General features: G+C 42.8%; 1 protein-coding gene across 1 annotated transcript in view; it reads right to left on the reverse strand.

The window, feature by feature from the left end:
- The window catches only part of slc6a2 (solute carrier family 6 member 2), a 143,723-nt gene that overhangs the window by 69,012 nt on the left and 49,299 nt on the right, over positions 1–25,412 (reverse strand). Inside the window, exons 4-5 of the mRNA XM_041191297.1 lie at positions 14,549–14,687; positions 9,412–9,546 (exon numbers count right to left, since the gene is read on the reverse strand). Of these exons, the coding sequence (XP_041047231.1) occupies positions 9,412–9,546; positions 14,549–14,687 (274 nt within the window). The remainder of the gene's footprint in view (positions 1–9,411; positions 9,547–14,548; positions 14,688–25,412) is intronic.

The following is a 25,412-nucleotide window of genomic DNA, read 5'->3' on the forward strand; positions in this document are numbered from 1 at the left end:
ACACCAATTACAACCCTTCTGAATCCTGAGCAAAACCAACTTACCAAAACTATTTTTTTCAGTCTAATCTTCCAAAAATACTGCTACATGCCCTCTTATAATATATGTTGGAAATTTTTCTAAGCAATTTATGAGGCATCTTGTCAAACTACTTCTGGAAATCCATATAAAATACACCTAATAGATTTCCTTTATTATTTAATCAGAAAGCTCTATTAAACTGGACAAACAGCTTGTTTTTAACAAACACATAATGACTGAACCTTGACTGACCCATACATTTCTGAATGTTAATTACTATTATCTCAATTTAAGAATTTTATGGATTCCGCTGTTCTTGGCCATTCTTGAACAAAAGCATGACATTGGTTATTCTCTACCCATTGGTGTAGCATGCATATTTAAAGAGGATATTAAAATTGTGCCTACATCCACAGCTATCCCTTCATCAATTTCTTTTAACTAGGGTACATACCATTGGGGCCCAGTTAATTATCCACCTCAGGTTCTCTGCTAATTTTTTCAAAGCATTTTTTCTATAGTTATCTTTCACAGTTGTTCCATCTCCTCCTCCCGTTTATCAATATTCTCACTCCCATGATCATTTGTACAAGAACTAAAAGTATTTAATACCTCTTCATCCTACATCAGATTCTCCTTCATCCCAGCCACATTCCACTCTGACTGGTCTTTTATATTTTATATAAATTATAAAAGTCCTTGTTTTCTTTTTACATTCTCTCTTAGCCTTTTTCAAATTCCAATTTATTTCCTTTTTCAGTCCTCTACTACACTTTCCATATTTTGCATAATTATCTTCAGTAGTTTATATTCTGTCTTCTATTCAGTTTATTTGAATTGTATTTATCCACAAAATTCTGTTCTTGAAGCACTCCTTTTTGTTTTAAAGGGATATATTTGCTTTTCCTTTCTTCATTCCATATTTGTGAAGATTACCCACCGTTGATCTGTTAATTTATTTTCTAGTTTTCTTGCCCAGTTAATTTGGGCTAAATCACTTCTTGCCTCACTCCAGTCCAGTCACCTTATTGTGACTCTTCACTATCCTTTTCTATTCCTAAATAGCATCCCATTATCATGTTGTTGCTATTCCCCATTGTTTCTTACTCTTGCACCAATTATTTGCCTCACTTAATTTCCCAGAGCTAAGTTGTGCAATCCTTCCGCCCTTGTTTAACTAAAAATATGGCATCTTGGATGAAGTCCTAACCGCACTGTATAAAGAGCTCTCTAGTTTGGCCACATACATTACCTCATTCCAGATAGTTAAGCCACCCAGCATTATCTTGCTGTTCTTTCTTGTCTCACTAAACAAACTGTAGATCTCCACTGCTACCTCAATGCCATTGTTTTATTGCTACAATGCAAATCAGGAATTCTACCATTTCCCTTATAATTTCTTAACTTGCTCCATATGGATTCCATCTTAATGTGACCTTCTTGTTCATCTTTAAATTCTTGCATTGTAATACAAATCTTACATGAATGTACCATGCCCCCACTTTCTCTCTTGAAAATGTTGCATCTGGAACATTAACTGCCTAGACCTTTCCAAGCTCAGCCATATCTCTGTTACAATTGTATATTAAAATGTAGCTTTTTTGTTCTAACTGCTTTTCCTTTTTGGAAACTGTTCCTGCCTCTTTAGGTCTCCTGCCAGGCTCCATTTCTCAATTGAGTGTGCAGGTGGCCAAGATGACAACCTGTTCCTAGGCATCTGCTGCTCTTCAAGTAAATACCTAAGAGATGTGCAAGACCACAACAGGTTCTGACTTCCATGGTCCCCAATGTTGATAATCTTTACTTGGCACTTCTTCCAGATGGTCCCAATTAAATTGAAACATTACCAAGATGAAATCAAGGGCTGGTGTACCAAATTAATATTCTACATCTGTATCACATTAGTATTTCAAATATTTTAGAACATATGGCAGCTGCCTGGAGTAGCCTCCCGGCAGCAGACATGGGGTGGGGATGGGGGGATTGGGGGGGGGGCGGTGGCGGTGGGCAATGTTCCAGGATCACTTTGAAGCCACCCAACCCCCCACCTCTACCACCTTCCTGCAGGCTGCCCAATGGAAAGCCCTCCCTCTTCACAATGGCGGCCCAGGAGCCGTGGACAATTTTAAATTTCAAGTTTGTTAAAATTGTTGAGCGTGCAATTCAAAATAGAGTTTCCCACTCTCTCCCTTACCTGCAATAGCAGGCCGAAGCTCCGCCCATAACAGCAGGTTTCCTATTGGCCCTCCAGCTTTGAAAACCCACCCACCTTCCATTGGACGGTAATTAGCTAATTCAGGCGAAATCACTATTGGGTGATTGCTCCCAACACAGTGTGGGATGGGAAACCCCATTTGATCTCAACATCAGGGTCCTAATCTAAAATGCAAAATCCTACCCAAGGATACTGTTTGATCACTGTTCTACTTTGTAATCAAAAACATAGAATGGGAGAGTTTCACATTTAAGTGCGATGTCGTTCATGAATACATTTTGTATTATGAAGGTTGACAGAGCACTGCATTCGCCAAATGGCAGTCCAAGTTGATCTGGATTCTTTAATGTATTTTTCTGAGTGATTCAGACCTTGATGGACCAAAATGCAGAGCTCCCTTGGTTGTTTAAAATGGTTACATCTGTTGTGTATTGAAGGACTTGCAGAAACAGAAACTGCCAAGTGTTCAAGCATCAGTCTTTTTTCCTATTTTTAAAAAATAAACACATAATGCTACTGAAGGGATTCTGAGTCATCTGGAACTATTTGAATAGGACAAAAGGGAATATAGTTGATTACAGGGGAAATCTAGTGACAATACCAATGTTAACTTAACATTATTATTAAGCCTGTCTAGGAAAAAGCGAATGATATATTTTGTTTTTAACTAACTAGCACAGTTACTGCAGCAACAAAATACAGTGCTCATCACTGCAGAGCTGCCAATTTCTAAAAATGCATTTTACCGAGACGAGCAAGCAGAGAACTAAAGACCGGCTTTCAGTTCTCCACCCAGCAATATCCTGATCCTGTTCGGCCCACAAAACATTATCACCATTTCCATTTACTTATCGAGAACATTTTATTTCCAGTACAATTACATTTTATCTAAAATATTTTTGTTCTCCTCCAGTGGATTGTTGTGACACTGACCACTCTCGTCCTTAGCCTCTAATCCTCTCACAGTTGCCCTTCAGCTTGATTTCCTCCATGCCCTCCATTGAGGTAATGAAGGTCTTATTTTAACAGAGAAAGTTTTAGGCAACTCCTAAATCCCCGTTCTTATTTACATTCCATCAGCTCAAAATATGCAATCCTACATGCTGATCTTCTGTAGGACGTCTTGTGGCACAGTGGGTAACTCCAGACTACAACATGCATGTAAAAGTTGTATGTTGCCGCAGCAACTCGGACTCCCTAAGCAAACTGTCACCTCACTATGTTTACATTAAATTGGATCCAGATTTGATGGCTTTTACCCTGTCTGGAGGTTGGCACAAAGAATAGTCACTTCAGTAGGTTATTAGACGGCTGCCAATGCCCATGAGCCTGCGATCCAGCAAATGTTCTGCCTTTGGAAATGATCGAATGAAAAGGAAAAAATTGGAGAAGAGTGAGAGAATTATTTTAATTTAATATGTGGAAGTATAACTATGAGATGAGCGTGAAGGAACCATCTGAGCCTTGCGATGATCTGAATGAGATTTTGAGGACAATTCAAAATGATAAGATTCTCAGGTCTGCCAGTGTAAAGCAGTTCAGCATGCAGAGACACAAATACAATCAAAGCTTCAGTGTACACAGGGCACAAGAATATCAGTCAAAATGATGGCAGGGATCTGGAATCCCTTGAGTGTTTGCTGTGCCTCGAATGATTCTGTAAATCATCCACCCCTTAAAATCTTAAAGTAAGAATTGTAAAAGATGATTGAAGTAGCATGAGTGAAATAATTTTAATGGTTATTCAAATGTACACAGAATACTAACCCATTTGTCCTTGTGCTGTAAGTCCTCATATCCTTCACAGATCTGAGATTTTGTACTGAATTGAATCCAAAATGAGATATACAGAATTGTAGGGTATTAAATGAAAACGGGCAGAATTTTCTGTGCCCGCAGGTATCATGGTGGGCATGAGTGGACAACATGGCAAGAAGGCCAAAAATTGGTTTCATGATGTCGTGAAACCAGTTTGCAATTGTCCCCTCCACCCATCAATGGCGGCCGCACTTGCCACTGCCGCTCGGGAACTTCATTGTAACATATCTGCATATCATTATAAGCCCAGCTCGCTGGAATCATCTCCCCACACTGAATCATTTGAGCACATCGGTGTGAACAGCATTTATAAGGTGTGCATTTGGCAAGCTGCACTTTGAGGGGAACTTGGACGTGAGTGCACAGTAACATTGCACAGTTCTCGCCTGTTGGACCTCAAGGTTGAAGTGATGTGCATTCAGGTGAGGGCATAGGCAAATTGTATTTTCCAGGCTGATAACGTGGTCCTGGGTCAAGGGCTGCACTGTGGATGAGCAAGGTTGTGTGTGTGGGGTGGGGGGAGGGGGTGGGGAGGACTGTGCAAGGGCTCTATAGCTGCTGATGGCAGTGCACAAGCAGGTGCCAGGGGTAGCGATGGGGGGCAGTAGTGGGAGAGAAGTGGCCACAAATTAGGGAAATTTTATATAAAGTGACCATTCCTCCACAGCTGAGACAGTTCAAGTGCAGCCACATTGACAGGCTTGGAATCAGGTCCCTAGCTTATCTGCCCACTCAAGCAACGCAGAGACTTGAAAGTACCACCAAATGCTCTGGAGCTTTTCACCACTCAGGCACAGACTGCAAAATAATGAGCATTTTAGTGGACTGTAGAACAATTGGACGAATGGGCACGTTGTACAATCTCCTTGTGAGAGGTGTCCATGGAGCAGTCACTGGTGGAGGCTCTCACAGCCCCTTGCAATATCAACATCTCAGTTTGGACCAGTCTTCCCCATGGTTCAAGCTAACAGCGCAGCCTTGCAGTGTGAGTAAGGCGAATGCCTGAGAGCACAGCATGCAGTCCGATGGGCAAAGCTGCCGCCAATCAGTCAGGTGGAGTGGGATGAAGGATGGTGGGGTTTCAGGTGGCTATGCAATGCACTAAACTCTGGTCATCCAAGTGATGGCCAGCACTCTCGAGAATGTGTTAAGCGGCCTTCAGACTTAACCAAGAGAGGTTCTCAGTCCACCCAAACATCTCTCTCTTTCATCCTGCAGGAGGAGTACACCGGGAGCATGGTGACCTAGCTGTGTGCTGCACGGCATACAGAGAGTGAAGACAAAGGAGAAGAGAGTGACGGAGGTGCCTGGCCGGGCAGAGGGAGGAGCAGCACCCTTAGAGAAAGGGGTAGCTGGGGCTCCCATGCATGCTCCTGAAGAGCCAGAGTGAGCTGTCGCTGGTTGGCGCCCAGCTAGACCCACAGTCTATAGACGGTGCTTGTCATTCCCGCAGATGACCGAGAACCAGTGTCGCCGAAGATTGCACATGTCCAGGGAATTGATCAATTGCCACCTGCTGCAGGATTTCGGACCATGGGGACATGGATGGCATCCACTGCCAGTGGTCATGAAAGTGACTGCTAGGCTCAATTTCTATACCAGTGGCTCCTTTCAAGGCACCACAGGTGACTTCTGTGGGATATCACAAGCCTCCAAGCACAAATGCATCCACAAGGTCATGGGCGTCATCTTCGCGAGGGCGCACAACTTTGTGCATTTCGCCCCAGATCAGGAAAGCCAGGATGCAAGAGCAGTCAGATTTGCCCAGATCTCAGGTTTTCCATAGATGCAGGGTGCCATAGACTGCACTCATGTGGCGTTCAGATCTCCATCGCAGTTGACGTAGTGGAATGTGTGTTGCAAGGGCTTCCATTCGCTGAATGTTCAGCTGGTGTGTGACCACCACAAACACATCTGCGCATGGTTTCCAGGGAGTGTCCACGACTGATACATACTCAGTTGGTCACAGATCCCTGACATCTTCCAGGATCCACAGAGGCTGTAGGGTTGGCTCCTCGGGGACACGGGCTACCCGCTGAGGCCGTGGCTGATGACACCCGTGTGGCGGCCTCAGGCTGTAGCAGAGCAAAGCTATAACGAGACTCATGCTGCAGTTTGCAACTTGGTGGAGCAAACCATCGGGATGCTGAAAGTGAGGTTCCAGTGCTTGGTCCGGTCTGCTGGAGCTCTGTAATATAGCCCACAGGGGGTGTCACTCATCATCGTCACCTGTTGCGCCCTTTACAACCTAGCACTGCAACAGGGAGAGGAGCTGACTGGAGGAGGAGATTGAGAAGCGGCACATCCCCTCTAACGAGGAGGATGCCCACAGGGATGAAGGTGGGGAGGTGCTCGAATGCAAGGATAAAGGCGATGAGAGCATTGCACGGGCCAGTTGAGGCAGGTGCGTTTGTGAGGCCCTCATAGCTGTTAGATTTGTGGAGGATGATGACAACATGCGGTGAGGAGACACCATAGATCCTCACATTGCACCTGTGAACATATGGTTCCTGTCTGGCTGATGGCAGCACACATAACCTCTGTAATAATACTCCTGTCATGGAGACACAGCGGATGCCCGCGGTCCTGACTTTCAGGAGGATGATGATGACGTGCAGTGGGGACTCTGCACAGATCCTCACATAACTTAGGTGAATGTCTGACACCTGTCTGGCTGATGGCACATCGCTTGTGCTCTGTGAATTGGTCATATCATGGAGATGCAGCGGAAAACGTTACCTTGTCCTGATCTTTCAGCATCCTTCGTGTGGTCCCGAAGAGTTCAGCTCATGGTCACAGATGCTAATGAGATGGGGGGCCAGCCACACCTCATAGGTGCTGGGGGCACACAGAGAGAATGATGGCACTCTGTGCCATCGACCCAGGCCATTCCAGCAGCAATGATAAGCCCCATCGAGGTGCAAGTATGAATGACGTGTCCAGTGACAGTGAAAGCACACCATCAGTGTGTTGGGAAGGTTCCACAAAGCACAAGGAAGAGGCCCTGGACTGAGACACCTGCCTTTATCTTGTGCAGGGACCAAGGTTTCACATCTGATTGACATGAACATTGCTCATCAGAACAAGGAGCCATAGACAAGAGGACATTCTTGTGAGTTCATTAACAAACTGAACGTTATGTACAAGTGATTAGCTTTCGTGCTCATGCTGTGCAACCACATCTTCTTAACCTTCCTAACCTTGCCACTACATCTTGGTGCTCCCCCAACATCCACAGTGGAGGTGCAGGCAGCCTTCTGACTGCTATACCCTATCTGTGATGACCTTGATAGGCGTCCTCTAGAGGGTTGAGACCTGAAGGGCCTCAGCCTGCTTTTGGTGTCCTGCTGTGTGGCAGTGAAACCCTCTTCGGCCTGTGGAACTGGATTGCCTGAGGGTTCCTGGTTGAGTCCTTAAGGAGCAGGGGAAGCTGGAGTGAGATCGAGTTGCTCTGCACCCCTCTCATGTTGACACTGTTGGAGACCAACTATGACATCAGCAATGGAGGTTAGCCCATGTAGCCGTGCAGGATCGACGTCCTGGACCAAGGTCTCTATGGCAGCGCCATCCTACCAGTGTTGACTACGGTGCATTGGCATGCCGCATTATCACCTCAGACTGAAGACGATGGACTCCTCCATTGTCCCTTACAATCTGAGGATTGTAGCCGTCATCCATTCCTGATGTTCCCAAGCTTGCCTTTGCAGCTCCAGCGATTGAGATATGACCAACTCCAGAGGATTGTCAGCTGAATCAGCAGATTTCCAGTCTCCAGCAGTCCTCCGAGTGCCAGCGACCTGGGAAGTCCCTGCCTCCGCCTGCTGTGGATCAGACAGTGCAATATGCTTACCAGATTGTGACCCTGAGGATACTCTAAAGCTTAGTCCCACTAAGGTGTGTGTCTGTGCTGGTGGAGGGCGTGGGTGTGCACTGTGACAGATCTTCAATGAGGGTTTCAGCAAATTCCTCTTCTAAGATTTATTCGGGGTTTGAGTCGAGGACTTGGGTCATGGACAATTTCGGCTATTTTCCAGATGTGCCTGCGAAAGCAAGGAGAGATAATTAGCTAAAAACAAAAAAACTGCGGATGCTGGAAATCCAAAACAAAAACAGAATTACCTGGAAAAACTCAGCAGGTCTGGCAGCATCGGCGGAGAAGAAAAGAGTTGACGTTTCGAGTCCTCATGACCCTTCGACAGAACTGTCGAAGGGTCATGAGGACTCGAAACGTCAACTCTTTTCTTCTCCGCCGATGCTGCCAGACCTGCTGAGTTTTTCCAGGTAATTCTGTTTTTGTTTTGTGAGAGATAATTAGTGCATGGCAGTGGCCTGTGAAACAGGACACATCACTCACAGAATGGTTGCCTGATGGATGTTACACTGCTGGATCCTCACTTGACTGAGCTCCAACTTCATCATCAGCACAAGAACGGTCCAGATATTTGCCAGCCAGCTGGATGGCTCTGTTTTCAAAGTTGGTGAGGACCTTGATTTCAGGAATTCCTCCACCAGTCTGTGACCTCTCCCTGTTGTTGTGTGCCAGCTTGTCGTGCATGAATAGAGAAGGAGAGTGTGTAAGCAGACCCAGATGATAAGTACGTCTAGCATGTGTGGGTAGTGAGTGGTGACATGGATGAGATGAGGACAATGAAGGTGTGTGTGAGAGAGTTAATGGTGATGTGCCTTGAACTGGCAGTGAGTGAGGGCCCTGTGGATGTGTGATGGGTTTGTGAGTGAGAGTTGGGAGTGTCGAGAAGAGTGACTTACCTTGGCAGAACGGAGATCATCATTCATCATTTTTCGGTACTGGGTGGCTGTCCTCTTTTGCAGGGCACTGGCACCGCCTCCCAAGCTGGATTGGTGATGTTGCTGCCCCTCATGCGGACAGAGCTGGGATAGAGAACATCATGGCGGGCCTCCAAGGCATCCAGAAGGCATTCCAGGGACGCGTCACTGAATCGGAGTGTTGCAGTCTTCTTGCCTTTTGGGGCCATGACTTCTGTGCAGCAGTCTGGGCTGGAAGCACTGAGAGGCATACGTAGCTACACTTTAAATATGGTGCCCGGCGTGAGGAACCTGCGAGGTGACAACGTGGCTGGCGAAATAGAGCCCGCCCATCAGTGAAACCATGTTTCCCGGGAATGCATGATTAATGAGACGGGTTTGGGATGATACAGCGTGAAGAGCCACCATCGTGGCCAACGGGTAAATCATTCTTGTTCAAGCCCGTTACCACACTTAATGCAAATCTGGGATGATCCTGCCCAATATTAATGCAAGATCCTATTTAAAAATGAATTAATCACAAATCTAACCATTCTTTAAATCTACCCACTGAAAAATGAACAGCAATCTACCTGAGCTTCCTTCAGGCGTTCAAAGTCAATGCTGAGGTAGGCCTTGATCCCATCTATTGCACCTGGCAGTGTGATCCCATGGATCAGCAGTACAAGTAGCACCATATAGGGCATGGTCGCAGTGATCCACACCACCTGCCAAAGAAACAGAGACAACAGATGTACTTTCATCCATATTCATCCCTGATCTAGCTTTGCAAAAACAGAAAAACTGAGCTAAAGCCATGACATTTCAAGCCTCCAGCTGTCCAGCTCTTCACAAAGATATTGTGAACCAAATGTTTATTTTAAATTTGAAAATAGTTAGTTGAATCCAGACTATAACAACACTCCATATGTTACTCATCTTCTGATGAAGGCAGCCAAATACAATAGAAAATGATTAATAAATTGCTATTCAGCAGTCAGTTAAATAAGATGCATTGTTCATTCAGTAGTGCTGGAGACAAAATTATATCCAAACTTCAGAGTAACCTGGTGCAAAAGGGCTGCTGTACTGCAGCAACATAACAGTGACAACATACACTTATTACCGTCAGAAATTGTGTATATGTCACAATGTGCATATTCCTATTTTAACTTTATAACCATCATTTATTAGTTTCATGTACATTTGGTCTTCTCTTAAAGGTACAAGAGTCATTAATAGTCATTGTGGTACTGGCTTAGAGTTCATCATTCCAGATAACAGGGACCTGGGTTTTCTTTCACCATCTCACCCAATTCCGGTGGGATGGTGAAGTCTCATATCTGCATCTTCCACCACTGCTCCCAACAACCCCAGGCATTGCCAGTGATGGAAGGCCTGGCAGAGGGAAAGGAGTCAGTAATGGTCCTTTCTTAGTCTGTTCAGTCTCTCAAAATTCATTAGATCAAGGCCTCAGCTGCACTGCCTATACTTTCCTTCCCTGTTGGTGGCCTGCATGATGGGGATCCTGATGGGAACTCTTCTGACATAAATGACAACCTCCAATCAGTAAAATGGATTGGGTCACTGTCGATCAGTCAAAGAAGGTAAAGTTCCATCCAGACCCTCCACGGGTAAACTGAGGAATATCCAAGCTTATGTCTGCCAGACTTTTTAATGCAGGTGTTTAGGAATACAACTGGAGGTTTATGAAAGTACTTTGCAAACAACTACAATGAGCGGGAATTTGATGATCTCTATTTGTTAGATTGCTTTTCAAATCAAGTTGACCAAATAGATCAAAAACAGCATGTTTTTTAATTTGGTTCTTGTCTGCTATGGAATGGTTCTGAGTATTCTGCAACAATTTGAATGTTGACATTGTTCTCAAACAAGGAACAGGTGATACAGGCAGGGAGCGCTGTTGTTCATGATGTTTTCTTTATTCATTCATGGGATGGCGGTGTCGCTGGCTGGGCCAGCATTTATTGCCCATTCCTAATTGCCCTTGAGAAGGCAGTAGTGAACTGCCTTCCTGAACCGCTGCAGTCCCTGTGATGTTGGTACACCCAAAGGGCTGATCGGGGAGGGAGTTCCAGGATTTTGACCCAGCGACAGTAAAGGAACGGCAATATATTTCCAAGTCGGAATGGTGAGTGGCTTGGAGGGGAACTTCCAGGTGGTGGTGTTCCTGTGTATCTGATGCCCTTGTTCCTCTAGATGATAGAGGTCGTGGGTTTGGAAGGTGGTGACTAAGGAGCCTTACCGAGTTCGGGCAGTGCATCTTGTAGATGGTACACACTGTTACTACTGTGCATTGATGGTGGAGGGAGTGAATGTTTGTGAATGTGGTGCCAATCAATCCGGCTGTTTTGTCCTGGACGTTGTCAAGCTTCTTCAGTGTTTTTGGAGTTGCTCTCATCCAGACAAGTGAATTCCTCACACTGCTGACTTGTGACTTGTAGATGTTGGGCAGACTTTGGGAAGTCAGGAGGTGAGTTACTCACCACAGGATTCCTAGCCCTTGTAAACAGAGTATTTATATGGCTAGTCCAGCTCAGTTTCTAGTCAATGGTAACCCCCAAGATGTTGATAGTGGGGGATTCAGTGACAGTAAAGCCATTGAATATCAATTGGCAATGGTTAGATTCGCTCTTGTTGGAGATGGTCATTGTCTGGCATTTGTGTGATGTTAATATTATTTGCCACTTGTCAGCCCAAGCTTGCACATTATCTAGGTCTTTCTGCATTTGGATATGGACTGCTTCAGTATCTGAGGAGTTGCGAATGGTGCTGAACATTGTACAATCATCAGCGAATATCCTCACTTCTGATCTTATGATGGAAGGAAGGTCATTGATGAAGCAGCTGAAGATGGTTGGGCCTAGGATACTACCCTGAGGGACTCCTGCAGAGATGTCCTGGATCAGAGATGATTAACCTCCAACAACCACAACCACCTTCCTTTGTGCTAGGAATGACTCCAACCTGCGGGGAATTTTACCGCTGATTCCAGTTTTGCGAGGGCTCCTTGATGCCACACTCATCAAATGCTGCCTTGATGTCAAGGACAGTCACTCTCACCTCACCTCTGGAGTTCAGCTCTTTTGTCCATGTCTGAACCAAGGCTGTAATGAGGTCAGGAGCTGAGTGGCCCTGGCAGAACCTAAACTGAGTGTCAGTAAGCAGGTTATGGCTAAGCAAGTGCCGCTTAATAGCACTGTTGATTACCCTTTCCGTTGAAAATAGATTAACTTTTAATTTCTTTTTAAAATGACAAACTTTGGCAGTGAAATTCAGCAGGGCCTCCCATTCTGAACTTCCCACTGAATTTGCAACAGGAGATCTGGAAATTGCTGGTGAAATTTAAGGGACAATACAGTGGACAAGTGCATTGGACAAGCCAATGCAAGGTACTCAGTGCCAGCTTTGTACTGTGGCAACCACAACAGTTTGGGAGAGATTTTGGAGCATTAGGCAAACATGGATTAAAAGTGCAGGTTCTGTTGGGACAATGGCAAATAGTTTAGGGTATCATTTATTTGTTGCCTTTCATGTGATTCTCTGATTCAAGGGGCCAAATTCTGAATTAGGGTTAAAGGTCCAGATTGAAGGTGGGTGGGCATGTAATTTGACATTGCTGGACATTGTGCTGATTCCCTACCACAATCCTGACCTTGAGCCATTTTCAAAGAGGTCAGCTCAATGTCAGATTGGCTACCCTCCGCACGTAGCAGTTAGCCAATGATCTGCAAACTGATTTAATTAAAGGGCCTATTAAGGTTCCATCCCATGCAGGCAACTCACATTGACAATGTTATGGGCTCAGGCTGGGAAGGGTAGGGGGCCTTGATTGTTCATTGTGGGGGATCCGCAGTTGCCGCTAGGCCACAAAGGGGTTGCCCCATTAGGATCACAGCCAGGCAACTGAGGTCATCTTAAAAATTAAAAATACTTTACTTGGTCTGCTCCCATGCTGCCTCCATCTTCAAATCAAAAACTCCCACCTCAGCTGGCAAGATTGCCGATCTGCAATTGCTGGAGGGCCTCCCATTGGCCCTCCAGCTCTGGGAGCCGGGAAGGCATCCCTGATTGAGCCCACTATCTGGCCTTTAATTGGCTCCCTATTTTAAAATAGCAGTGGGTGTGCCAAAACACACTGTGTGGAGTTGAGATCTGTAAATAACTCCCCTCATCAGGCTCCTGGCCCTTGAATGAAAATTCATCCCAAATCCATTCATTTTGGGCTTTAGACAAAGCCTTTCCCTGGGCCAACTTCAGAGGAACTGAAGCAAAGTTTTGGCCATATTGTAAAGAAAATTAGGCCTAGAAGTTTGATTATGCAGTGCCCATGTTTCAGGCACAAAACAACCTCCAATATGAAGAGCAGGAAGCACTCACTTTTGGGCCAAAGTAAAATTGATGGGTTTTCTGCACGATAGCTGACTGACTTACACTGAGCCTTTCACTCTCTAGAAAACAATATAAATAGATTGACTGTAAAACTATTTCAAAGTAAACATACCTAGATTCTTATTCCAGTTTTGAATATCTACTTAACAGTCCAATTTAAATAACAGCACTATTTCTGTTCTGCTTTTGCAAACAGAGCACGAAGTACATGTTGTGTCAATACAAGTGCCAGGGATATTGGATCTGTTTTGGCTTAATAAAATTATGAATTGCAGGGCATCTCATATGAAAATAGGTTACAATGGACCCTCTACTGGGAACCAATCAGTTAACTACCGTTAGTATTGTCAGACTAAAGCAGATAATTCATTCGTCATTATTATTGCTTATAAATCAAAAGTGAAGCAGTTCAGAAAGTTATTTTCCCACAATGCCAATGAGAATTCTTTTTTCTGCATGTTCTTCCCCAATTTGCTCAGGAACATAAGCATAGGCCATTTAGCCCACTGAGCCTATAGCCCCTATCAATTAGATCATGGCTGATCTGTATCTTAACTCCATTTAGCCACCATGTTTTCCTATTCCTTAATACGTTTACCTAACAAAAACCTATGGATCTAAGCTGTGAAATGTTAAGGCCAACTAATGACTCAGAATTAAATTTAAGACCCTTCTGGTTTGGAGATATCAATACCATAAGGGGTGGTGCATGAACCCACTGAGGCTCCATTGCTAATGTTAACTGTACTTCATTTTTTTTATGTAGGGTAAAAAGTCAAAGAGCTTTCTGCTGAGCCACTGCTAAATTAGCTCAGTCTGAATTGCAAACTCCTTTAAACTGCAAACAATAGTTCAGTAGAAAGGTACAGTCATATTAATGACTGCAATCAATGTAGAAACAAAGCAATAGAACTGGGCTAAGTTGAGGAGGGGGATTATTGCAGTGGTGGTGAGGGGGGAATTGTTGTCACAAGTTTAGGCAGATCCGGTATTGGGTAGGTTCCCACTCTTCTTAATTCCTACCAACAAGCTGGGCTCTCCTGCAAATGTTTAACCAGAACAAGACTCATCTCAATAACAAGAGAAAAAAATTGATCTGGCACATTGTTCATCTGGTTATGGAGTCAAAAATAAAATTAAACAAATAACTTCCAATAAGTGGTGAATTGTTAATTCCAATTGGATTGATAATGAAATGTTTCAGATCAGTATGATTCTTTGTGTACTTGACAGTATCTATTTACCTGGTTCCGTCTGGAAAAAAAAATAGTTTTCTCAATTAACACATTCTTGATCATGGGAAAAAGGACATTATACCTTTCCTGAAGTCTTTACCCCTTTCCAGAGACTGAAGTAGAGAATGATTACCACAACAAGCAGGCAGAGGGAAAGTTGCCACCTCGGCAATCCCAAGTTATGAATTCCAGTACTTTCATGGAGATGGAGAACTCCACGCCTACAGAAATAAAATAACAAATATGAGTAAAAGACGATAGAGAAAGATGTCTATTTAAGTGGAACATTCAGCTGAAAATATCTTATTGAAATGACTGTTTATTTCAATCCAATTTCAATTGTAACCATTTCACTTATTTCAAACCCATTGATCATCTGCAGGAATATAATGTTAGAAATAAAAACAGAACTAGATAATGCATCGAAATCTGAGTCTAAGGATGGGTGACATAGGAAGTGGAAGTCCCACTCCAATCAGGACCAATGTTCAGGGTTTGGGATCGAGGCATGTTACCAGGGTGTGTAGTAGTAACTTTACTCTATGCCTAGCTGTGCTGTAACTCTGTCATTACTACTTCACGCAGTAAATAAATGCCTGAAAAATAGCTTTATATATAAACATCCATGCACAGTTTTAACTGTTCATACAATAACATCTCCAGCATCTTTGATCCTATGTTTAACATTTCGTTTAACCTCAAGATTTTTTTTATGGAAATAGGCTCCTAGCCAAGCTGTTCCAGTACAGCTACAACACTGGCACCTACCTGGCAATGTGGAAAATTGCCCAGGTATATCCTGTACACAAAAGCAGGACAAACCCAACATAGCCAAATACCGCCTCATCAGACTACTCTCAATCATCAGTAAAGCGATGGAAGGGGTCATCAACAGTGCTATCAAGCAGCACTTGCTTAGTAATAACCTGCTCACTGACATTCAGTTTGGGCTCCGCCAGGGCAACTCAGCTTCTGACCTCATTACAACCTTGGTTCAAACATGGACATAAGAACTGAACACCAGAAGTGAGATGTGTGACTGCCCTTCACATAAAGGCAGCATTTGACTGAGGGTGGCATCAAACAGCCCTAGCAAGACTGGAGTCAATGGGAATCAGAGGTAAAATTCTCTGCTAGTCCCACCTAGCAGAAAGGAAGATGGTTGTGGTTGAAGGAGGTCAATCATCTCAGTTTGAGGACATCACTGCAGGAGTTCCTTAGGGTAGTGTCCTTGGCCCAACCATCTTCAGCTGCTTCATCAATTAACTTCCTTCCATCATAAGGTCAGAAGTGGAAATGTTCACTGATGATTGCACAATGTTCAGCATCATTCGTGACTCTTCAGATAGTGAAGGAGTCTATGTCCAAATGCAGCAAAGACCTGGACAATATCCAGGCTTGGGCAGACAAGTGGCAAGTAACATTCATGCCACACAAGTGCCGGGCAATAACTATCTCCGGGAGAGAATTTAACCATAGCCCTTGACATTCAATGGCTTTACCATCATTGAATCCCCCACTATCAACGTCCTGTGGGTTTCCATTGACTAGAAACTGAAATGGACTAGCAATATAAATACTGTGGCTACAAGAGCAGATCAGAGGCTAGGAACCCTGTGGCGGGTAACCCACCTCCCAAGTCCCCAAAGCCTGTTCACCATCTACAAGGCCAGGAGTGTGATGGAAAACTTCCCTCTTGCCTGGATGAGTGCAGCTCCAAAAACACTCATGAAGCTTGACACCATCCAGGACAAAGCAGCCTGCTTGATTGGCATCACATCCACAAACATTCACTCCCTCCACCACCGATGCACAATAGCAGCAGTGTGTACCATTTACAAGATGCACTGCAAGACCTCGCCAAGCCTCCTTAGACAACACTTTCCAAGCCCATGACTGCTACTATCCAGAAAGACAAGGACAGCAGATAGATGGAAACACCACCACCTCAAAGCTCCCCTCAAACCCACCTACCATCTTGACTTGGAAATATATTGTCGTTCCTTTACTGTCGCTGGTCAAAATCCTGGAACTCCCTCCCTAAAAGCACTGTGGGTGTATCTACACCACATGGACTGCAGCCATTCTAGAAGGCCATCACCTTCATCACCATCACCTTCTCAGCTGCAATTAGGAATGGGCAATAACTGCTGGCCTACCCAGTGATGCCCACATCCCATGAATAAAATAAAAGTGTGCATAGTTGTAAATGGAACACCCCAAAATTTGGGAAGATAGTTTACCTAAAAATATAAAACAAATCCTTTCCATACCATGTGCTCTTTCAAACTCTCAGAATTGATATTTCTTTGAAATGTCAATGGAAAACAGTTAAGTTTTCTGTTCAATTTCTCTCTCCAAGTTGGAATATGTCATAAAATATGTTCAAGTTTGCTGAAAGCATTAATTAATAGCCACCGCTGCTGCACAGTCCCTTTAAATCCCATTTTATAATGTTGCTGACACGTGGCCCTCGAATTAACCTCAGCGACAACAGTAAAGTAAATTCACAGGCAGCTCAGCACTGCTGCAATCCTTGAACTGATGTTTAGGAGTAAATTGCTGCTTCAGCCTACTACCTATGGCAGTGCAGTGCTCTCACAATAATACACTGGTTTCAGTATCACCATTACAATATTCAATTGGCAGTACTGAAAGCCTCCATGAACTCCAAATAAAACAGACTTTCAAAATCATGGTGCAAAGATTCTACAAAGGGTAGAATTGTGCCATTTAAAAACAAAACCCAGGACTCAAAAAGTTCACTGGTAGTGATTTCATTCCAGTCTGCAGGATCTGACAATAGAGGAGATGGAGGAGGATAGTGGCAATATTATTGGACTAGTAACCCAGGGACAAGACTAATGCTCTAGGGTCATGTTTTCAAAACCCACCAGAATAGCTGATGGAATTTAAATTCAGTTAATAAAAAATCTGGAATCAAAAACTAATCTCAGTGATGGTGACACAATGACAATCATTGATTGTTGTAAAAACCAGTCTGGTTCACTAATGTCCTTTAGGAAAGGAAATTTGCCATCCTTACCTGGTCTGACCTACATGTGATTCCAAACCCACAGCAATGTGGTTCGCTCTTAATTGCCCTCAAATGATATAGCAAGCCACTCAGTTCAAGGGCAATTGGGGTTGGGCAACAAATGCTGGTCTTCCTGGTGATGCCCACCTCCCGTGAAAGAGTAAAGAAAAATAAATATTGTGTTGTTTAAATGCACAACCCCTGTATCATGTACATGATTGTTCTAATAGTAACTCAATGACTTAAATGTTGAGGCTTCCCACCTGGCAAGAAATGGACAGAAGCACCACATGTATGGACAAAATGGACTTATCCTCCCTATTCCTGCTGTGGCCGGGTTATTATGATATCAGGAACAGATAGCAATTTTAACTCCGGCCTGAATGACAGTTATCCGGCCAGGCTGCATTCAGTCAGAAGAGGGTTAGGATATGAGGAAGCCCTAAAAGGTAAGTTCTCAGGTGTGCTCCTCCAGGCACCACAAAGAAAGTTTAGGCTTTCCCAGTCATTCCTATTCCCTCCTGTCGTAGTCTCCCAGAACCCCTTTCCCCACAACTACCAGCATGGCAGCAGAAAGCCTCTAATTAGAGTCAACTCAAATGAGTGTCAGCTAGCTATCTGACCATATGGGGAGGGGTTAGATGGAGGAGTAGCATCACAGCTGATGCCAACCATGTCTTTATCCAGTTGTGGAATGACATCACAGAAGGAGGCCATTAGGCCCATTGTGTCTATGCCGGACAATATACTCACCATGAACACTTATCAGGAGTAATTTGTTAAAAGAGAGGAATGATTACTCAGGCTCTCTACAGACCAGGAACATTGACACCAATTGTAGTTGCATCTGAGATCTGTTACCTCTCATTACATAGAGAACAATCCAGAAATTTGTGTTTTTTTTATGACTACGTATCGTATCAGGTGGAGAAGTTATTTGCTGAAGAATTGCGAGTACTAGAGTTAAGATTCCTCCTCCCTGCATTCATTGATAGTTTAAATAATTCATATCAGTTTAAATAATGCCTATGTAAATTCAATGTAGGATATATAGTATAGAACATCTGAATTTAACTATAATCCAGTTATATCACTTCCAAGGCCTCAAAAGGTGACATAATAGCTGATCAATATGTTGGCTGCAGTGAAACAGCTAGAGCTGACCAGGTACAATATGGTTATGACACACATCGAAACTGCTCGAACATAAGTTCTAACTTTCAGGCAAGTAGAGAAGTACCAGTAAGTTTAACATGCATGTGACTGGGAGAGACAGCAGGGCATACTTTTTGGAATGCTCTCAGGACCTTGCAACATTACTGCTCATCTACAGGTAGACAAACATGATCCTCAATATATAATGCATAACGCATAGTTTTGAAGGCAACTGGGTTGGATGGTATTCTGGCCAATGGAAATGAGCTTATCATCTAGAGGATCTCACCCAAACCAGCCAGGTAAGTGAAAGAAGGGCACTGGCTTCACTTTTAGAACTGATACCAATAACATGCCTGAAGTCACACCGAACAGCAGTACAATAAATATTTCCATTTCTATTTCTCACATTTGTTTTATGTCTCAGCCCAGTTAGGGCTAAATAGTTAATACTTTGGTGTTGCAAAATTTGTTGATTGAATTCTAGGGATCTCTCCAATAGTTCATCAGTTTCATCCACTGTGTAGTTGAGCTGCACATACTGGTAGCAGGAAAAGTCTATTTTCATTCCTTGTCAAAGCTGATCCTGGGGCAATGGTAGAGCCTCTACAATTTGCCTTTGGGTTTTGAAATGAAAAAAATTGGCCCGTGATTTCCACTCCTGATTGCTACCCACTAACAACTAGAAAATGTATTGTACAGGTTCAAGATTTTGCCAAACCATTACACACATACAGACACCAGATAAGGAGAATTGCAGACACTGTGGTGATGCCTTCCTTGATTGGATTACCATCCAATATTCATTCATCAGGGTTCACACATGGATACTGAAGAGTGTACCTGAGGGCTGCTGACCCCAAAACCAATCCAGCTGTCAAAAATGCTCAGGTGAAGAGGAGGGAGAAGGTTGGTGGAGAAGGGTGAAGAACAATCAGAGCTCTAGGGTTATCCCAGACTCTCAGTGGATAAAATACTCTATGTGATATTCTATTGGCCCATAGAGGCAGGGTAATCTGTATACTCAGGGAAGGGCATAGGTTTAGAATCTGGTTCACATCATGTTAGCTGATTTAAAAGGTGGGGAATTTACTAGAAAAGGAGAGTTTAATCTAGAAATAAAGAGAAAGCTTATGATGCACACCAAAAGTAATAAAATGATTCTAAGAAGAACACTGAAAAAAAGAGCACATTTTCCACTGAGGCATCCACTTTTTCAATGACATATTTTTGAAACTTGACTGGTCGAACAACATTATCAGCCCTTTGAAGCTAACTCTTCAGTAGCTCAAAATCACATAGCATTGCTTACCAGACACATAATGAGGCATTTCTCAAACAGACTACAAATAGTATATTCAGTACATCAACTCCGCTAATTAGCACTTTGATATTATCAGAACAACTTGGTGCTAGAAAAAGTTAGAATGTTAAATGAGTTTAAAATATCAGAAAGAGAACACAAATAATTCCACCAAACTTTCACTGAAAAAAAACCACAGGGAGGAAAAAGAACAGTGTGTATCTAAATAAAAACAGAACAAAATTATTTTATGGAACATCAAATAAGCAATAGATATTCAGCATGCTTTGCACTTTTTTGGTCTCCTTGGGTAAAATAAAGTTGTTAATAAATATTCAGTTAAGTACTTAAAACAAACAATTCACTAAGTGGAATTTATTAGCATACTTTCAGAACTGACACATTTAAGTGGACTTCAGTCATGCATTGATGTTGGAACCAGTGTACTATTGCTGGAGTACTGGCAAAGAGTGGCCATAGGTCACAGGCAGAAAACAGCACTGAACCTTTTGGGGTTGTGAGGGAGCATAGTTCCTATTTAAGCAAAATGGGGGAGAAGGTAGATTCCAGTCTGGATTCTGCTCTATATGGATCAAACCTTTAAATTCCAGCCAGGGGACCATGAGCCTGTCTACTACCTACCCCAACCCATTTCAAGCGCATGTAATGGAGGGAGTTTCTGGCTTCCTTAGGAATTTCCTCTCTTTAGGCCCTTGAAAGGCTTCAGCAGAATCCACAACAATTGAAATCAGACAGCCAAATTGTTTTAAAAAGATGCTTTTCATTTTTGATTACCTTAGGCTTCCGAAAGACTCGGACAAGCTGGTATGGCTGCTGCACCTTTACAGATGCCAGAAACTTGCTCCAGCATTGCCTATAGCCCTGCCCCAGATCATAGGTTCCACTACCCTTCACTTGTAGGCTGCAACCTTTAAGACATGTTTCTTTGTATTACATTGGTTAAGGGTAACTTCTCAAAACTTGATTTACAGCCTTACAGCAACGTACATTCTCAAAGGCCACTGAATGGATTAAATATGCTCACTGGCACGTTGCCAAACCATTGGTTTATTTCAAGGAAAAGAATCAGTTTTCACTGTTGATGAATGTCTTATACATCTGTATACCATAGTGCTCTGAATTATACTGACTTTCTATTTTTATTCCTCAGATTTTTGTTGGCAACCCACCAGTTTCTAAGAAAAACTGTTCCAGAGATTTGTCTTAACCCATGCCCTTTGTGATTTGACACTTAAATTGTATAATTAATCTTTGACATGCACAATACCATTTCACGTATTTAATCATTATCTACTGAAGTCAGATACAAAAGTACTGGGGTTTGTACAGAAAGGTTGCTCCCTGATGGTATATTGGAAACCGGCTATGACTATGCGAACAGTTTTTATGCAGCTGTGTAAGATTACAAGGTATCCTCCATCAGGGTTACAAGAAGTGCAGGCGAGGTCAACTCAGAGTCACCTTGCAGCCCAAAGTGCTTAGGGAAGCTATTCATCTGAACTGCAACACAATTCAAAAAGTTGCAAAGGCAAATATTTATGCAAACAATGAGGCTTGTCAGTCTACACTGAATCCTCCCTTTTCTACTTTAGAATTCATTTAGGCTTCCTTTGCAGCTTGGAAGTATCTGAATAATACAGTGCCACTCATTTAAGAACAGCATTAATTTGCTAGTGTAATTCAGTATTTATTAATAATTGGTTTCTTCCCATCTCCTGACATCAAGCACCTTTGCTTCTATGCTATTACTTCAGGTTGTGGGGGCTAGAGGGGTAATTAATGACCACTGCCTTCCCCTTCTTGGAGGTGCTGGAATATCCGTCTGCCTCAGCTCCACAACATTAAGATTCTTCTGTCCTGCACCATAACATTGTCCATACAAAAGGATCGAGAAAGAGAAGGAACCTAGGGATGTTGAACAAGAGAGCTCGCTAAAACTAAAGGGAAGAAGGTGAAGAAGGTAAAGAGACAGGTGCGTCAAAGCTGTGTAATACTGTTACTTGCCTGCTCCCTTGAAGTCAGTGCTTCCAAAACTTTTTCCCGGTGATCCCATTATAATGCCTCAGACTTCATGTGACCCTAGGGTGAAAATTGAGGGGTTGGAAGAGTTGTTGACCAGGGGAAGGGTTGGTTAGGGGGTTAGAGGCTGTGGTTGCAGCAGCAATCGAGCCCCAGAGAGCAGACAATTAAGCCACGACAACAGCCTTGCAGCTGTCAATACTCAGTCCGAGCTCCATGACACCATTGCTGCCTCAGAGCTCATGACCCCAAAATCTCATCCTGCCACCCCACTGGAGGTCATGACCCACAGTTTGGGAACCTCTGCCTTAAGTGCCTGTATACTTAACAGTGACATGTAATTAGTTAAGATTACTGAGTAATAACTAACACATCAAGTCTTTACTCCTCCTAAGGGCAGGCAGTGGTGTAGTGGTAATGTCACTATGCTAATGATCCAAAGGTCCAGGCTAATGCACTGAGGTCATGGGTTCAAATCCCACATGGCAGCTAGTGGAACATCAAGCTAACCAGAGTAATGATGACCATGGCAATTATCCTTGATTGTTATAAACTAATGCCCCTTAGAGAAGGAAATCTGACATCCTTACCTGGGCTGGCCTGTATGTGGTTGACTCTTAACTGCTCTCTGAAATGGTCACTGAATTCAAGGGCAATTAAGTATGGGCATCAAATGCTGGTGATACCAGCAATGCCTACATCCCATGAAAGAATAAAAAATACTTGACAAGTGTTTCCTGAATTGGAATTAATTCACTAAAATGTTTTAAAAAGAGACACAAAATGAAAAAAATGTAATTTAAATTTAGATTCCTATAACTTCACTTTTCAGCTAATTATTAAAAAATTAATTCTAACCCCTTAACTGGACCAGCCATATAAATACTGTAGCTACAAGAACAGACCAGAGGTTAGAAGTTCTGCAGTGTGTGTTTTTCTTCCTGATTCCCCATCTGCCAGACACAAGTCAGGAGTGTGAAAGAATACTCCCCACTTGCCTCAAAAAGCTCTAAACCATCCAGGATGACACAGCTTGATTGATTGGTACCCCATCCACCATCTTAAATCTTTACTCTATCCACCACCAATACCCAGTGGCAGCAGTGTGTACCATATACAAGGTGCACTGCAGCAAGTCATCAGCTCCTTCAACAGCTCCTTCCAAACCTGCGACCTCTACCACCTAGAAGGATAAGGGCAACAGACACTTGTAAGTTCCCCTCCAAGCCACACACCAACCTGACTTGGAAATATATCACCGTTCCTTCAATGTTGCTGGGTCAAAATCCTGGGACTCCATTCCTAACAGCACTATGGGCATACCTACACCACATGGACTGCAATGGTTCAAGAAGGTGGCTCACCATCACCTCCTCAAGGGCAATTAGGGATGGGCAACTAATGCTGGCCCAAATTCCCCAAAATACTACTGATCCAATGCTGTTTATCTAGAGTGAAACTTTGGAAAGTTTTGGATAGGCCATATTTATCTTATTGCATGGTTTAGTTGTTCCATTTTGCTGAAAATAAGAGATATACTTTTGAATAAATGTAAATTGCAGTATAAATTGTTGTTCCCTTTACTGTCGGTTTATCTTGTGAGCTGTCCTGACAAATGCAGGGTGAAAAGCATCAATAGCATGTTTCTTTATTCAGCAATACTTACGTTCTGTACTACCAAATGACTTTTTGTTCCACTTTCACTCCGTATTTATCAAATATAGTGTGGAGACCAAACACTCCATTTGAGGTTTTTATGTCAAAACGATGTGAAATGTTTTGAATAAGAATTAGTAACTGAAAGAATCATATATAGAGAAAGAACTGAACAATTTCTCAGAAAGGAGAAATATATGGAGTTAGATCATGGCTCAGCTGAATGGTGGAACAGGCTCCAGGAACGAAATGGCACATTCCTGTTCCTATGTTCTAATGTTCTTCTGAGGACAAAGACAAATAACAGCCATATCTTTAAATGAAGCCAGTGAAGCCACTTGTCACTCATATGAAGGTCACATTTTGAGGGTGAGTTGTTGGATCCCATTACAGAGTTTCTAGTCAGAAACATGCCTCTAGCTATAAGGAACTTTGTCAAGAAATACATTGAAAAGCTGGTTGAGATGAATGTTCCCGCACCTGGCAGTGTTCTAGCTGGCTGATTCTCTTCAAAAGAAAGGCAAAGAGAAAGTTCTTGTGGATGCAACAGAAAACACCTACTTCCTATGAGCAGAAAGGTTGCGAATAAAAAATTGATTTAATTTCAGAACAGGAAAGGATATCAAAATTATCATATACTTTAATACTGATCCCATTTAAGAATGAAATTAGGTTCAGAAAGCTACTGGAAATGAAGATCTGAAATTGTTGAGAATGACAATTAGAGAGCAATTCTGGCCTGACACAAGAGACAAATAAGATCCCATGATTGCTCTGTATTTTTAACACTGAAGATGAATAGCAAAGCCAAGAAGCTATGCCTTTTTATTTGAGAGAAAAGGTGAAGCACATAGTTCACTCAGGCACTTCAGAATCCAAGACGATCTTTGAAGAACTAGAGAACAGATTTACTAGCCTCTAAGAAAGACAGATCAGAGTGTAATATAAGCAGTTCCAATCAAAGGGCAAAAGAATGGCCATTCAATAGTCATCAAATATTAGAAAGGCCCTGAGAGAAAACAGAGCTTGAATTGAATGGAAGAAATCCATATGTATTGCCGATTACTTTGATTTTCCTAAATAAATGAAAAAAGCAACATTTAAAATGAAGAAATCTCATTTTCTATACCATGGTATTTCAAATGAGATTATCACAGACAATGGATCACCATTTAACTCAAATCAATTCCAAAACTCTGTACAAATATTAATTCAGTTACGTCAACAAGTTCAGAAAGGGATCCACAGCCAAATGTCAAGGCAGGTGGCCAGGTCACAATCATGAAGGATTCCTAGAAAAAAATGTACACAAATCTGGCACAGACTCTTATCTCTCTCTTATTGACTGGAAGAATAAACCAAGCAAGATGCCAGATTGCTGACCAGCTCAAAGAATATTTGGCATATGAGCCAAGACATTTGTGCTTACAGGCAAGCTGACTTTTGAAAATGAAGATAGGAGCCAAAGTAAAAGAGAAAATATATTTCAGAAAACCAAAACAGTCCCAGTTCTTTAATAAAGGTAACAAAGTGCTTAGTAAGTGGCCGGAATTCAGCCAGCAGGAAAAAAGAAATGAATGACATGAACAAAAAAAATAAACTTTTAACTTTACTGTACAAGTACGAAAGGTATTTAGGAAAAGCCTGAGGCATCTGAGTGTTCAGTTGCACAACTCCAGAACATAAATTGAGTCATCCCACTCAGCTACAAAACCAAGCACAACAAATGAAAGGACTATAAACTATGACCAAAGA

The sequence above is a fragment of the Carcharodon carcharias genome, chromosome 7, assembly GCF_017639515.1.
Source record: "Carcharodon carcharias isolate sCarCar2 chromosome 7, sCarCar2.pri, whole genome shotgun sequence".
NCBI lineage: Eukaryota > Metazoa > Chordata > Chondrichthyes > Lamniformes > Lamnidae > Carcharodon > Carcharodon carcharias.